At 38.1% G+C, this 17291-nt stretch overlaps 1 protein-coding gene across 9 annotated transcripts in view; it reads left to right on the top strand.

Moving 5' to 3' along the window:
- RBM6 (RNA binding motif protein 6) overlaps positions 1–17291 on the top strand; it is a 72807-nt gene that overhangs the window by 18617 nt on the left and 36899 nt on the right. For 8 of the 9 annotated variants that reach the window (XR_015747554.1, XM_026673303.2, XM_026673302.2 and 5 more), the window contains 3 exons: positions 437–526; positions 2457–2526; positions 15100–15173. Coding sequence is in view for 8 of the 9 variants with exons in the window: in XM_026673303.2 (XP_026529088.2) it covers positions 437–526; positions 2457–2526; positions 15100–15173 (234 nt within the window). In the remaining variant the exon portion in view is untranslated. The remainder of the gene's footprint in view (positions 1–436; positions 527–2456; positions 2527–15099; positions 15174–17291) is intronic. The other variant, XM_087955004.1, reaches the window with a different exon arrangement.

Raw genomic sequence — 17291 nt, 5'->3', positions numbered from 1 at the left:
TAATTGGATTTATATTTTGCCTTTTCTTGAGTTTGAGATGATAAACATAGTTTCCTATGTTCCAAGTTTTTCTCATAAAAACAATCTGATTGGCATGAGGGATAGTCAGCCTAAATCCATGGAAGTGAGCTTCCATGATTGAAGATGAATTTGAACCTATAAGCCTTTATTTCACACTTTAATCAATATAACACTGAGTCTTCCGTACAACTTTATGTGTCTAATTTCTTTAGTTCTAATTTGCTTCTTATAAATTGATGCTTCCTATTAGTGGACATATCTTTTACATGCAGTCTTAGCTTCTTGATGATAAAATGTTATGGATTATATTGTAACATTTTAAAGGAATTTACACATTTTCAATTATGTTTGACTTGTTGCATCTTTCCTCTACTTCATTGTTGACTTTAAAATCCTTTTGAATTTTATTTTGAAGGACCAGGACTATAGAACCTGTCTCAAAGATACCAAGCCAAGCAAGTTGATTCGACTAGGAAGAGTGCCTGAAACTGCTACAAAAGATGATGTAAGTTGTGTTTATGAAACTTATCTAGTAGTAGATGATACACTAACTATATATTATAGCTTTTGTGTTTTCAATTCCAAATAATAGAAAAACAGAATTTAACAATGCAGTTAGATGCGGGTCCAGGGACTGTACAGAGAAAAGAAAAAAAATTGCCTGCAGTTTACTTTTGACTATTTAACATTGTTTTAATAAAGATGTTAATGGAGTTATATTTGGAAAAATAGATCTGTGCTGATTTAATAGTGATTTATGACATATTTCCATAATTTTAATGAAGTTTCAAAGCTAGTTAATGTTCACTTTTCTTAAAACATTGAAATGTGCCAGTTACATATATTCCATATTTCTTTTAATACTACAATGCTTTAATAGGAAGAAGACACATTTGTTTTGCCCTGGTTTAATGAAAAGCAGAATTAGGTTCTCAGCAGGATAGTTTGGTGTTCATCACAAGACTTTGTCTTTTCTGGGCTGTTCTAAGTTCCTTCACTGTCTAATCTGTATTTATTTTACAATTAAAACAGATTAACTTTTTAATATCCTTAAACAATCCGTAGCTTTTTCAGAACACTATAATCTATGGTACAGAAGCAGATCAAACCAGTATAGATAGTGCTTACTTAAGGGTGGTAATTGGGATTGGTACCATATTTTTTGGTGTATAAGATGCATCCCCCCCCCCCCAAATGGTTGAAATATCTGTGCGTCTTATACAGCAATTGTTGCCAAAGCCTTGCCCACCTGCTGTCCCCCACCCTTCAGCTTTTGCCTCCTTGCAGCAAACAGCCTAGTCAGCTTTAGCACAGCCTGATTTAGCATAAGCAGCTGATTGTCAGTTGGAGCTGTCTCCCGACAATCAGCTGTTTCAGTCTGCAGGGATCGCCATTGTCTATTGCTGCCTCCGGGCACCCCATTTTCGGCCTCTGCATCCTGTTTTTGGCCTCCTTGCGCCTCATTTTAGGCCTCCGTATGCCCCATTTTCAGCCCTTTCCAGGCAGCAGGGATCAGAACAGGCCAAAAATGGAGGGCGCGGGGGCTGAAAACGGGATGCGGAGGCTGAAAATGGGGCATGTGGACACAGCAATAGACAATAACGATCCCTGCAGACTGGAACAGCTGATTGTCGGTCGGCAAATCCAACCGACAATCAGCTGCTTGTGCTAAATCAGGCTATGCTGAAGCTGACCAGGCTGTTTGCTGTTTGCTGCAAGGAGGCAAATTGCTGGGAGGCAGAGGCAGATTTTTTGTTCTTGTTTTCCTCCCCAAAAGCTAGCTGCATCTTATACTTCAGAGCATCTTATAGTCCAAAAAATATGGTAATTGATAAGTGATGCGATCATAAACCATGACATCACATGACTGTGTTTACTTATGACAGAAGTTGTAGCCATTCCAGTTGCAATTGTTAGGCGACTCCAAGGCAGTTGCAAGATCCCGGAGTCACGTAGTCCCCATTCATGATCTGCTCGCTTCCCCATTGACTTTGCTTGTCAATAGCTGGCAGTGAAGGACACAACTGGCAATCATGTGATTGTAGGACATTGCAGCCTTCATATTGGTGAACCCTTTCCAAATGGCTGAATTGCAATCATATGACTAGCAGAGATAGCTGGAGGAATGATTATGTCCCCTTGTTCAGCACTGCTGTAACTTCTAATGGATGACAAGTGGTGGCTGAATGAGGACAATCTGCACTATGTTAGAGTAATTGAAGGGGAGCACCCTCCACAAACTTGTAGCAAAAATGAATTTATTGTGACATAGACTTTGATGTATCGGTACTTTAGCTTACACTGTCAATAGGTTTCCATTTTCATTTCCATTAATGTGAAATCATTGTTTTGGGCCAAACAGAATGAATATTCAGTGTTAAAATGTTCAGTATAATATAGGCTTTACCACTTAACTGGACACTTTGTTTTTATAGATTCTCAATGCTTTCCAAGCCTGTGATGGAACACCAGTAAAAAACCTGCGCCTAAAAGATTATACCACAGGTGGGTTTTTTCAATTTTTAAAAGTTCGTTAGATTTACATTAATGTTTCTATAATTATTGATCAGGTGATCTGCTTCTTGCTAGCATTATATTTTTGATGTTAAGAGGAATTTGAGGCATATGGTCTATTCACTTGCCTTTTTCCTGGGTTGACATTTTCAGGATCAGGTTTAGCAAGTCTGTTGCAAATCACCTGTTTTAGCTCTACATTAATATTGAGGTTAGATACCTTTGAAAGACAGAAGATAAACTTGTTCTAACATAAAATTCAAGAATTAGTAAAAGTTTGTCTTCAGTGACTTTTTTTAAAAAAAGTCTGGAATACCTTTCCCATAACAATCTCAATAAAAATAGTCTTACAAGCATGGAATTGGAAGGGCCATGGAATTCATCTAGTCCAATCACTTGGAACGTGTTCAGGATCTATTAGAATATCTGATAGATAACCTTATAGTCCTTGTTTGAAGATCTCTAGTGAAAGAGAATTAACCATGCAATACGGCAGTACATTGCACTTAGGACACAGTTTGTACACTTAGGAAGTTCCTCCTGATATCTAGCCTCAGTCTTCTTCCTTATAATTTCAATCCACTGGCTCTTGTCCTCTGTTCTGAGACCAGAGAGAATAAGACCACTCTCTCTTCCATATGAGAACTTTTCAGATATAGAAGATAGCTGTCAAATCTCCCCTTGATTAACATAACTAGATTGTTCATGAATATTTGGTTTTCAGATCCATTACTGTCTTGGTAGCTCTCTGCTGAACCTGTTTCAATTATCATTGTTCTTTTTGAAATGGGGTTTGACCAGGTCAATTAACTTTCCGTGATTTGGACTCTGATCCTGTTAATGTATCTTAAGATGTATCTGAATATTTGATACATTATCCTTAAAAGATTCCTCTCATCAGAATCATCAGTTGCAAATAATTCTAAACTGATCACTAAAATCTTTACTTATGAATTCTGTGGCACCTGGGTGACTTTTCTTTTTATTTCAGATAATGGTTTGTTGATAATTTCCTAGATCCAATTCTTATGTCCATTACTGGTATCAGATGACTTTTATTAGGGAACATTTGTAATATGCTGGCATAGAATAAATATTGATAAAGTTCAACATGATATAGAATAAGGGAAACAAACATTACAGATCTGATAGGACAAAAGTGCAAAAGATGTTCTTGGTCCCCCGTTCCCCCGGTTGCTGTGATATGTTTTGAAAGCAACTAGAAGACATATTAGAGTCAGCTTAATAATGTATATTTCAGCAGCAAGTAGAGCTTGCTTTTTAGATATTTCTTGATATGCAGAGAAATTTAGAAAGAGAAAAATCTATATCAATACAGAATTCTGTTATTATCCTACAAATTTCTGTGTATTTAACTTACATCTACGTGGCCTATTTGCTCTTAGCATGAAAGAGAATAATTTACCAGAATTAAAATATCCATCTTTAAAAGTTTTTTAATTCCTTACAGTCTTGAATAATGAGCAAGACTTTTGGAAGTAGATTGTGGAAAACGTTTTCCCCTTCAAATGTATTCTTTTATATCACTTTTGGCAACAATAATATTCCAATTAGTTTAAAGTCTGATTCATCATTCATCTAACATACCTGACTAATCTTATTATTTATAATTTTATATTTTGGGGCCCTGTAAATATGAATAATGTCAAACTTCTAGTAAAACCACTTGATTCTGTGTAATCTGGTCGTTTTTAAGGGGATTGGCATATAAACTTAAGATAAATAAAAATGGTCAAACCTAAGTTCTGTTTTTTTTTAGTGTTTCCTGATGTTTTGTAATCTTGTGCACTTAACTGCAAATATTCTGTGAAAATAGAAATAAAAACTACTTTGGGTATAGCTTACTTTAGGGATCCCCATCCTGTGGGCCACAGCCCACTACTGGGCCATGGCCTTTTCTCAACTGGGCCGCATGAGTAAAAGGCTACAAGACCACACCCTGGGGGCTTCTTTTCTCTTTTGCATGACTGGAGCTGTGCATGTGCGTGTTCTGGCCCATCACTCGCATGCCCCAGTTCCTGTTCTGACCCAGGCTTCGTCAAAATTAATAAAACATAAACTGAATTTAAAAGTAAAAGCTTTTTTAATGCGATGCTGGGAATTACTTGCATTCCCAGCCAAAACTAATTAGACACAGTTCCTGCAGATAAGAGCATGCTTTTCAGTGCTGTAGAATGCTGCCAAGAAATAGAAGTCCAATTAAGGCTAAACATAAACCAACCCAAAAACCCAGAAAAAAACAACTAGAGTACAGAGCTTCACGAAGAACTCAGAGATTACCTAACTGCTTTGCTTTCTGCAAAGCTCTTCATCATTGAGGACTGACTTTTATCCCTGATGGGAGGGGCAATCACCTCCCAGTCTTACTCCTGAGTTGCCCCTGCTGCTTCAGCTTCTAGCAGCACTGCGCACACACACACTGGGAACAGGCTCTCCGGACTCCTCTGCTTCACTGCTGCCAGACTCCGAAGGCAGCACCCCACTCTCAGATGGTCCTGGCCCCATCCCTGCATCTGATGCAGGACCTTTGTCCAAGTCTTCACCAGACTCCCTGATTGGTTCCCTTTCCATCTCACTGTCCGATACCGCTGCTGTCCACACCGACTGCCGGCGAACCACAACAGTTCCCTCCCCTCAGCAGGACTGTCAAGCCACAAAGGTTGAGGCCCACTGGTTTACTAAGTTCGCATCTATTTCCCTTAACATATGTCAGCTTTTTTAAACATAGTTTTACATGTAAGGTCGCATATATTCCTATACTGTATATGTAAAAAATTAGAATAGGATAGTCATGTTTTGGGTAAGCATATATTCTGTTTACATGGTATGTAATACATAGTTAGTGTATGCACTAATAGCTGTATGATATGGGAGAACTCTATTATAAGTAAGTAGTAGTAATGTACAGGAAATGCATTTACAAAACTGCAATCTTGATAAGGTTATTATATTGTACCGTGCTGCAAAAAAGGATAGCTGTCTTAGCCCCCAGAAATTGCTTTTTTAAAATTATTGCAAGTGTGGAGAAAATACAGTGCATAAGCATGCTTTAAGTAGTGTCAAACCATGTTTACTTTCTATCAGCTCAGCAGCTTCAGTGTGTCATCCTTTGGATGCATGTGGACTAAAAATGCTATTTGTCATTTTCATTGTGGTGTTGCATATTTTGTATCAAAAGGATGTGATATTGCCTAACTTAGATTCGAACAAAATTGTATAGCAAATGCATTCCCATTTCCTTATATTATTAATGTGTATGACATTGGTCAAATTATAGACAACCATCAAAATATAATGTATTTTGGGGAGATTTTGTCTCCCTAAAATATTTTAGCTGCTACCGAAACTTAATTACTAGTAGTAAGTACAGGAGATACAGTCGCATATTAAAATAGGATAATCTATAAAAGTGTAGCAAGTACATGCACATTTTTACTTTCATTACATCATTTATATAATTTTGAAACTTGTAAAGTAGTGAATCTTTTGAGATGAAAATCCTTGAGAAATGGAGTTTATGTTTAGTGATGTGTCTGTTATTCAGCTATTTTAAATGCTGATATATTTCTGATCTCGATTTAAGATTTTGGTGGTGGTGTTTTTATTAAAGCTTTGAATGACATCAGTTGAATATATCTTTAAAATATATCTTCCCATATGCGCCTGCTCATGTTTTCTAGTGATTCTTGGTGGGCATCTTTTAGATGCATCCTTCAAGGGAAATAAAACCAGTAGCTCCACATGAAGACCCTTTGGTAGTGGGACTTTTGGATTATTCTCCTTTGGGAATGTTGGTAATCTCTTGAGTTAATACATTTTTAGAGGCATTGTTCTTTCCCCTGGCATTTGTACTCTGATTAAATGGTTATAACTGTGAACTAGTGGATTTATATTTTACATTTTTCCTGAACTAATATTAATTGTACTTTGCTATTTGTATTGTTATATTTTGCTGCTTTTGTTTGCTTTAAAAATATAAACATTTATGGTTATAAATGACTTGTAATCCATTTAGAGATATTCACATATTGGGTGGAATAAAAGTGTAGTAAATAAAAAAGCAAGAGATGGGCTGTATTGTAGAAATCAAATATTTTATAGCCCTGAACAATTTCTATGTTTGTTTTACTGCTAATTTACTGAAGGGAACCTTAAAGATGCTTTAGTTTGATCAGAAGAATTATCAAGTGAATTTCAAAAGAGATAAGGTGTCCTTTTTTTACCTTAAATAGAACCTGATTTAAGACTTCTTATAAATGTTAAAGCAACTTACCTGTTTTTTTGCAGTATTTAGAAATCTGGCTTTTTTCTGTCTTTAATCGCCTGATATATCTATCTATCTATCTATCTATCTATCTATCTATCTATCTATCTATCTATCTATCTATCTATCTATCTATCTATCTTTGGTTATTCGGGTTTTCTCCCGCGTAAGATTGGAAGTATCTAGGCAACGTTTCGATGAAGTCTCATTCATCATCTTCAGGCTTGTGTCTTCGGCTTTGTGCTTCTCGGAGTAATGTGAGCTTGCAGCTGCTTCTTCCTTTTAACTGCTAGTGGGGGTGTGACTTGATTGGGTGGGGGCTTGGCTGTGTTCTGATTGGATGGTGGTGTGTTCTCATTGGTTGGGGGTTTGGCTGTGTTCTGATTGGTTGTGGGGTTGGCCGTGTTCTGATTGGCTGGAGGTGTGTTCTGTTCAGGTGGGGGCTTGGTTGTGCTCAGGTTAGTCTTAGTTGCTGGGGGATTTGAGCTGGTGAGCTGTGATCCTGCTGTTTGGCTTCGAGTTCGTGGTCGTGCCGCATCTTCATGGTGGGTGTCAGTTCGCTTCATGTATGGCTCGGAGGGGTTTGAAGTGGGTAGTGATGCAGCTGCAGTGCAGCTTCTGGTCTGTGGTCGTGTCACATCTTCTGTGTGGGTGTGAGTCTGCTTTCTACGTGGAAGTGTGGTGGTGGCATCTTGTGTGGCCCTCGTGGGTGTGGGTCTGGTGTCATTCTTCATGTTAGGTACTCGTCTGTTCATGAGGGCGGGTTTCCAAATGGCTGGTAGGCGGGAGGTGTCATCTCGTTTATTCATGCTGTGTGGGCGTTTTTCTATCTCTATGGCTTCTCTGATTATTCTGTTGTTGAAGTGTTCGGTTTTGGCGATAGTTCTGGTATTTTTAAAGTCAAACTCATGTCCTGTGGCTTTGAGGTGTTGGACCAGGGAAGAGGTTGGTTCTTCTTTTTTGATTGAGTTCTTATGTTCTTCAATGCGTGCACTTATTCTTCTGTTAGTTTGTCCGATGTATGTGGTGGGGCAGGCGGTGCAAGGGATTTCGTATACTCCTTGGTTTTCTAACTCGATTTTGTCTTTAGGGTTTCTTAGGATGGTGGATATTTTTCTGTTTGTGCAGAATGCTGTTTTAATGTTGTGTTTTTGGAGGATCTTGCTGATTTTGTCTGTAGTGCCTTTTATATATGGGAGGAGGGCTTTGCTGTTCTCTTGTTCTCTGTCTTGGATTTTGGTTGGGGTTTCTTTTTGGATTAGGTGGGTAATCTTCTTTCTTTGGAATCCATTGGCTGTTAGTACATTAGTGAGAGTGTGTAGTTCGGTTTTTAGGTGTTGTTCGTCAGCTAAGCATTTTGTTCTGAAGATGAGTGTCTTCGCTACGGAATTGATCTGTGCTGGGTGGTGGTGTGAGAGTGCATGTAGATAGCGGTTTGTATGTGTTTTCTTCTGGTAGATGGTGTGTCCTAGGGAGCCATTGGATTATTTGTATACCAAGACATCTAGGAAGGGAAGTTGATTGTTAGCTTCTGTTTCCATGGTGAATTGTATTTTGGGGTGTGGGCTGTTGAGGTGTGTGAGGAAGTTCTTCAGTTTTTCTTTCCCGTGTGGCCAGATTATGAAGGTGTCATCTACGTATCTGAGCCAGAGTTTGGGTTTGTGATCATATTTTTCTAGAGCTTGTGTTTCAAAGTCTTCCATGTAGAGGTTTGTGATGACAAGGCTTCTTTTATTGGCACTTGGGTGAAGAGGGATATGACATCGAAACTCGCTAGTAGGAATGAGTTTCTTACGTGTAAGTTGATGGATTCTGCATAGGGCTGTAGTTGTTTGGCGAGAAATTTGGCTAGCCATAAAGAAACAAAACTTACAACCCAGCGACCTACTAGTGAGCTTCGATGTCATATCCCTCTTCACCCAAGTGCCAATAAAAGAAGCCTTGACAGCCATCCAAAACAAATACAACCCCCCCAAGCACATACTAGATCTGACCAACCACTGCCTATCCAATACATACTTCACCTACAACGCACAAAAATACAAACAAATAGAAGGAGCACCCATGGGATCACCCCTCTCATCTGTCATCGCAAACCTCTACATGGAACACTTTGAATCACAAGCTCTAGAAAAATATGATCACAAACCCAAACTCTGGCTCAGATACGTAGATGACACCTTCATAATCTGGCCACACGGGAAAGAAAAACTGAACAACTTCCTCACACACCTCAACAACCTACACCCCAAAATACAATTCACCATGGAAACAGAAGCTAACAATCAACTTCCCTTCCTAGATGTCTTAGTATACAAAAAATCCAATGGATCCACACCGCCACCCAGCACAGATCAATTCCGTAGCCTAGACACTCATCTTCAGAACAAAATGCTTCGCCAACGAACAACACCTAAAAACCGAACTACACACTCTCACTAACGTACTAACAGCCAATGGATTCCAAAGAAAGAAGATTACCCACCTAATCCAAAAAGAAACCCCAACCAAAATCCAAGACAGAGAACAAGAGAACGGCAAAGCCCTCCTCCCATATATAAAAGGCACTACAGACAAAATCAGCAAGATCCTCCAAAAACACAACATTAAAACAGCATTCTGCACAAACAGAAAAATATCCACCATCCTAAGAAACCCTAAAGACAAAATCGAGTTAGAAAACCAAGGAGTATACGAAATCCCTTGCACCGCCTGCCCCACCACATACATCGGACAAACTAACAGAAGAATAAGTGCACGCATTGAAGAACATAAGAACTCAATCAAAAAAGAAGAACCAACCTCTTCCCTGGTCCAACACCTCAAAGCCACAGGACACGAGATTGACTTTAAAAATACCAGAACTATCGCTAAAACCGAACACTTCAACAACAGAATAACAGAGAAGCCATAGAGATAGAAAACGCCCACACAGCATGAATAAACGAGATGACACCTCCCGCCTACCAGCCATTTGGAAACCCGCCCTCATGAACAGACGAGTACCTAACATGAAGAATGACACCAGACCCACACCCACGAGGGCCACACAAGATGCCACCACCACACTTCCACGTAGAAAGCAGACTCACACCCACACAAAAGATGAGACACGACCACAGACCAGAAGCCGCACTGCAGCTGCATCACTACCCACTTCAAACCCCTCCGAGCCATACATGAAGCGAACTGACACCCACCATGAAGATGCGGCACGACCACGAACTCGAAGCCAAACAGCAGGATCACAGCCACCAGCTCAAATCCCCCAGCAACTAAGACTAACCTGAGCACAACCAAGCCCCCACCTGAACAGAACACACCTCCAGCCAATCAGAACACGGCCAACCCCACAACCAATCAGAGCACAGCCAAACCCCCAACCAATGAGAACACACCCCATCCAATCAGAACACAGCCAAACCCCACCCAATCAAGTCACACCCCACTAGCAGTTAAAAGGAAGAAGCAGCTGCAAGCTCACATCACTCCGAGAAGCACAGACAGACATGATATTCTTCCGATTAAAATCGAATTCGATTTTTTGGGAATCGACCCCCTTCCCCCCTCTTCTCCTTCCCCTCCCCTCGGAGGCCCGAGTCAGGAGTTGCTACCGCCTGGCGCGACTCTGCGTGGCTCCAGTCCACGTTGCCTCAGGAAGGAAAGGCAAAAAAGGAAGAGCCGCGGCGGCGCTTTGCAACGGCAGCAGCGGCTCCTGGTTTTGCCTTTCCCTTCCCGAGGCAACGCGGGACTGGAGCCGCGCAGAGCCGCGGTGGCGGTAGCAACTCCTGACAGCCCCAGCCGGATACCTGAGCGGAGCCCGGGCGGGTGGGCGGTACGAGCGGAGCCCGGGCGGGCGGGCGGTGCGAGCGGAGCCCAGGCGGGCGGTGCGAGCGGAGGCCACTGAGTGGCAGGAAAAGGGAGCTGGGCAGCGATTTCTTGGCGCGCGGTGGGGGGGTCTCTTGGCCGGCCCCGATTTTTTTTTCAGAGGGGAATATCATGCCTGCACAGAGCCGAAGACACAAGCCTGAAGATGATGAATGAGACTTCATCGAAACGTTGCCTAGATACTTCCAATCTTACGCGGGAGAAAACCCGAATATCCAAAGATCCACATACAAATACAGCGAGAACCTCAGAAAACATATATGTATGTATGTGTGTGTGTGTGTGTGTATGTATGTATGTATATATATATATATAGAGAGAGAGAGGGGGGGGGGGGAGAGAGGGAGAGAGAGGAAGAGAGGGAAGGAAGGAAGGAAGGAAGGAAGGAAGGAAGGAATGTTTGCCGGTTACTTTTTTCCATTATAGTCTTTTGTAGTACACTGAATAATTTTTTAGTTCTTTAGGAAAGATATAATATTTAAATGGGAATGGGAGAGTATGCACCTGCCTATATTGACTGAAGTAATTGTTTAAATAGTTAAACTTTCTTCTACCTTAGAAGAAAATTATTAAAATGCAAGACTTGATAGCAGCTTACTTCTTTTCCTAAAATTTGCAGAACCCCAAAATGGCCATTTTCACAACTTCTCCTGCCTCATTGCTAGCTATACTGATAATTAACCAAACAGTGTTCTATCATATGAGGCAAAAAGCTTGGTTCCAGATCTAGAAAATGATTGGTTATGTTTAAGTAATTTTTGAGAACTAAATGCTTGGGGAAGTAAAGTTGCATTATGATACCATGATGGAAAGTATGTAGAGGGGTTGTGTGTTTGTGTATATGGCATGGAATCAGGTTCATCTGATTTACAGTCAATATAAGTTGGGTAATTTTTATTAGTTTTCTTTAAAAGTTTATCCACTGAGACATTTTATCTGACAAGATTGAGTATTAATATAATAAACATAACCCTCACTATAATGGTGAATGTGTGATTTAGCTACGGATAAATATTTCAAAGTACATATAAATGTATTTCTTCAGTTCCTACCATCTCAATTTGAGCAGTTGTTCAATGTTCTTCACCTGCTCTCATATTTTGAGTTAAAATCTCAGCAAGTAGCAAAACCATCTCTAATTAAATCAGAAAAGACATGTATATGAATAGAGTATGTCAGTGGTTGCTTCATGATAAGTTCTGATTCTGTCATTCTGAGAAGTAAAAAATTTATAGTAATATATTGTTATCATGATCTCTGGAGAATCTTATCCTCTATCAATTTAATAGCTTTCCTATTTAAAGTCATTTTAAATGCTGGTTATCTCACTCTCTAGTGATGGGTCTCTAATTCAACTATGTACTACAGTTTGTGAAGAAGTTCCTTTTATTCGCCCAAATCTCCCATCTTTCTGCTTCACTAAGCTCTAATTATGAGAGAGAGAACTTCACCACACCATGAATAATTTTATGTTTCTATCATTTTGGTATTTATCATGGGATTTCTTTCTGTTAAGTATATTGTACATCACTGGTGTCAAACTCGCTGCGTCACATTGCCATCATGCGACGTTTCGTGATGTTTTCCCCATTCGCAGAGCTGGGGTGGGTGTGGTCTGCGTGTGATACATCTGGCCTGTGGGCCACCAGTTTGACATCCCTGGTGTAGATCATAATCATTATCACTTCTTCACAGCTAACTTTTAATTTTAATTTTTTTACAAATATTTTACAGTGATTTTCTAGTTTTGTTTTGAATGTGATTATTGCTTTATCTGGAATTTAACAAATTGGAGCATACCAATATTATTAGCTACAGTCTACTGATTATTATTACTACAGTCTACGGATGCTATTAAAATGACACTACTATGATGCATCCTCTTTCTTGTAAATACGAAACGATATTTACCTTTGTTATGAACATTTTCCTTCCAGCAGCAAATAACAGTGTGGAATAGGGATAAATATGCATATATAATTTGGTAACCTTATAGGTTTAAATGTTATATATATATTTTATATATATGGTAATTTAGGGATTCATTTTAAGTTCTGTTCTCATCAGCAATTCTGTGTAACTTTAAATAGGAAACTTTGCCCCAAGTGTTGGGGAAATTTTGGCATTGCATATAAATCAAGATAGTCCCTAATTACTTAACATCTGGAAGCCATATGTCAACCTGTGGTAAAGATGTATATCTCTACAACAAGAAGTTCATCTCAACAAGAAGTGCAGTCAAATCCCTGACCTGATACCTGGAGACTATTAAGTGTCTGTGTAGGGAGAAAAGACTTAATCTCTGCAAGGTGGAGTGGCTGCTTATTCAGAAGCTTCTATCCATCTTGGACTCTCCAGAAGGGATTATGCCCCTATGTAGAAAGCAGGTTCATAATCTAGATAGTAATGGCTCTTGGTAGAAGTACAGGTAAAACCTATGGTTTGGAAAGTTTGTGTAGCTTTGGCATGGGTATTAGTTGTGACATTTTCTGGAATGGATAGAGCTTTATTAACAGTTACGGATCTTTTTCACCTATGTTTATACCAGGCATATCCAACCCGTAGTCCATGGGCCATATGCGGCCCTGGTACTAGTAACACATCCTCAGAAGATTGTAAACTTTTAATATTATTATTATGTGATTTATATATGTTAACTATATTATATTTTACATGTGACCCTAAATAATTCCTATTCAATCAGTGCAGCCAAGGCAAGCCAAAAGAATGGACACCCATGGTCTACACTATTAGAATTTGAGGATCATTTAGAAGCTATAGCTGGTTCAAAATGCAGTTGCTTACATGATAGTAGGTTATTTCCCAATTCCCAGTTTACACATATGAGACAGTTATTGTGGGAAGTACATTGACAAGCTTCTGGTTGCAATTCAGGATGTTCATTTTGATTTTTAAACCTATTACAGCCTATAAGTATATGGCAGTGGAAAGATATGTTCATGGGGAGTGCTTCTGAGAGGACCCTTCTCTGTCATGTTCTTCTCTGGGAATAAGTATGGTCCATCTATATTTGTATTTCAGAAGGCAGTCAAGACCTGGTTGTTTTGTAGGCTGTTGGGGATGGAATGGGGTGATGCTCTACATGTTCCTGAAGTTGGTTAGAAGGTGCAGAGTGGATTAGATTTATTGTATTTGATATATGTATTGTGGTTTTTAATGTAATCACTATATAGGAAATTGTTAGTCAGAATTTTTAGGTTAAACAGACATATAAATTTGAGTATAATTAAAAATATAGTGAGTGTATGCCACATTATCTATTGATAAATATAAATACATGATACATCCATGTCAAACTGAATTGCTAACCATATTCACACTTTAACTGGATTCATTTAACTTCTTTGTACTACAGAGTTGACTTTAAATCTGTTGCAGTCGTGTGACATTTGAGCTAGAACAGAACACACCATATTTATGGTTTGAGTTTTTTGTGGAAAAAGGGGTCTGAATAGTTGAAGCTTCCATTACGTAATAGTCTCTGGTTTGTTATAATTGTATTAGTACAATCAAATTCTTGCAGTTTCAGCCATGAAAACTTTGCATTGTTTCCTTGAGTGGCACATCTTCCCTTGAGTAAACCTTGGCTTTAATTTAGATGATTATGAGTCCTTGATAATTTTGAGGTAAGGATGTTTTTATGTACCTGTCTGACTCCTCTTTCAGATAGGTGTATTCCTTTTTACAGTAACTTTCATTACCAAAAAAGATACAGAATGGTTAATCATTTATTTAAGAAAGACATATAAACAAATCTAATAGTTTGACTTTGAATTTGGATTACTTTATGTAGAATAAGAGTATTTTAAAATATTAAAAGTATATTAGAACATTGGATTAAATCAGATTATAATTTAAAGATAGGATAGAAATTTCTGGATTTTATTCTACACTTTGAATGAAAATAGATTTCTGGATTCCTACCTACAACAGAAAAGTTAACAAAAGCTAAAAAACTACTTTGGGATTTATTGGTTCACATGGTTAATGTATTGGTTTAGAAGCCGATTCCAAAAACCTGAATTTGTGAAATAGATAACTGTTTCTGTAATAAGGTTAGTTCTGAAGTACTAACTTACTTCTGTGAATATATGTCTATTTACACTTTTCTTGTTAGTAATCCAAATTGCTTATAGTATTATATTAGAGAAATTCAGAATAAGTGAAAATGACTATAGGTTTATGATACTATCGAGACCAAACCTGAGTTGAAGCTTAGCTATAAAGAACATCAACTGTTGCTTTTGTTTTGTGGGGAGTCTAGGGTGGTGATAATCGGGTTGTGCTATGGGAATGGGGGAATTGGATGCTAAAAATATGGCTTTCTGGCACTAACGCAAATCCCGTCTGTATTTAAATGCTGTCCCCAGGTTACAACTATGGCTATATCTGCGTGGAGTTTTCCCTCTTGGAAGAGGCCATCGCCTGCATGGAAGCCAACCAGGTTGCTTTACACTTCGGTTGAAAATGCTGCTAGAAGAATATTTTTGTGGGGTGGACAACACTTAGTATTTGAAAAAAAAAAAAAAAAAAGCAAAATTCAGAGAAAGGCTTTTTATTCCAAAATGTACATTATGGCAGCTAATATTCTCACATCTCCCAGAAATACAAGCAGGTTTTATTTTTTACTACAAAAATCTCATAGTTTTCCTGAATTATCTACACTCACATGTTCATGCTTTGCTGGCGTGATAGATTCAAAGTGTGGTAATTAAGGAAAATGCTCCCAGTTCTTGTGGTTATCCTTATGAGTTTCCGTATCTAGTGGATTTCAAGATAAGCATTCAATCTGAGCTGTTTTACTTTCTTGACTGCGTCACAGCAAACCGACAATCTTGACTGTACTGCAAATTCTCTTCTCTGTAAGCAACATTGTTATATGCTTGAATATTTACTTGCACCTGTCTTGGTTTTATGCTAGACATTAATACTCAGTTTCGAGTGAAAAATCTTGTTTACATGCTCACTCCATCTGTTCATGTGATTTTATCTGGTGCAGATATATGGAACTATATTGTCTGCCTGTATTCATATTAATTGTGTGCAAGTTGAAGCTACTCAAAAGATACTGCAAATGTACCTGGTTAATCTGAATATCTTTAATAGTCTATTTTTTTTAAGAAGTAGGAAAGAGCCCCAAATATACTCAGTGATAGTGTGGGCTAGATTCTTATGTTGGTAATTTTATAAGTAAAAATAATAAATTAAGATATTTGAGATAATTAAGACAGGTGCCCAGTATTTTTCACACATAGAAACTGCATGAATGTTATCATCTAATGTTTTATGTTGTTTCAAGCTAGGCCTATTTTTGAATTGATAACATTTCTCATGAAATTCCTATTAGTTGGAAATGGTGCATTTTTAAAACAAATTGAATCAATAAGTTAATATTAACATCTGTCGGATTCATAATTGAATCAAGTGTGGCTGAGATAAATCAGACCAGCTTTTCATTGTCAGAGTATCTCTTTTTGTCAACACACACCTCAATTTCATCATTGTCCACATTGAAACTTCACCAACTGCAAACAAAAATAAATCATAAAATAATTAAACATTGCAGTGCTAAATATTTTAATCCCATTTTAACACAATTTTCCTATATTGGTCAAATTATCAATACTAAAATAGAATTTTAGATTTCATAGTTTTTTAAAAAGGCAGAATTATATGTCCCTGTAGATTATGAACTCCAGTTAGTTTTTCCAGTGGGCATATTGCTTTTTCTTCTACATTTATTGTAATATATAGTTCTTTCCCAGTAGAATTAAAAGCAAATACACAGTTATATTTAAGATTAATTTCAAACCATTAAAATAATGAGATACCCATCCTCCTTTTTACATCATCCCCATATATAAAGGTTCTGAAGCAGTTTGAACAGAAGCTTAACACTGAAATTCTAAGATTCCTTTATCTTTGTAAAAGAAATGGAATATTAATTTCACTGGGTTTAAATGTGAGTTTTCTAAAATGTGTATGTGCTGAGTCTGGACAATAGCTTGAAGTAGTCCCTTAGGTTTCTTGGCAAGATTTTCAAGACTGATTTGTTATTGCCTTCTTCCTACTGCTGAGAGACAGTGTCTGGCCCACAGTTAACTCTTGTGGCTTCATGTCAAATATCAGACTACAGCTCAGTCGTCCCAGTTTCTAGCCCTTTACCATTACAACAAATTGGCTCTTGTTTAAATACAAAATAGTTGTATAACATACTTTCAGTTGACCATCAGGCAATTGCCTATGAACTCTTAAAATGTGATATAAATGCCAGCAAAGAAAATACTGCTTACGTTTAATATGACTATATTGTTTTGTAAACGTTTCACCAATAAGAACCAACCAGAAAATTTTGTGTTCAGTACCCATTTTTATCACCGAACTGCCCAAAAAATGGAAGCAGCCTCTTCTTCCCTCATTCTCTTTCTAGTTTATGATATATCATACTTCATTTTAGGTAACCTGAAAGTATTTCTACAGTCCATAGCTTATGATTTGGTAATTTTGGAGCCATAATTAATTTGAACAATAACTTTCGTTGCTCAGTTTATTGATGTTGGGC

Source organism: Notechis scutatus, chromosome 2 (genome assembly GCF_049901735.1).
Source record: "Notechis scutatus isolate UNSWTSFEM ecotype Mainland chromosome 2, rNotScu1.2, whole genome shotgun sequence".
Taxonomy (NCBI): domain Eukaryota; kingdom Metazoa; phylum Chordata; class Lepidosauria; order Squamata; family Elapidae; genus Notechis; species Notechis scutatus.
Note: the sequence above shows the minus strand (reverse complement) of the source record. Positions and strands in the feature narration are given on the sequence as shown.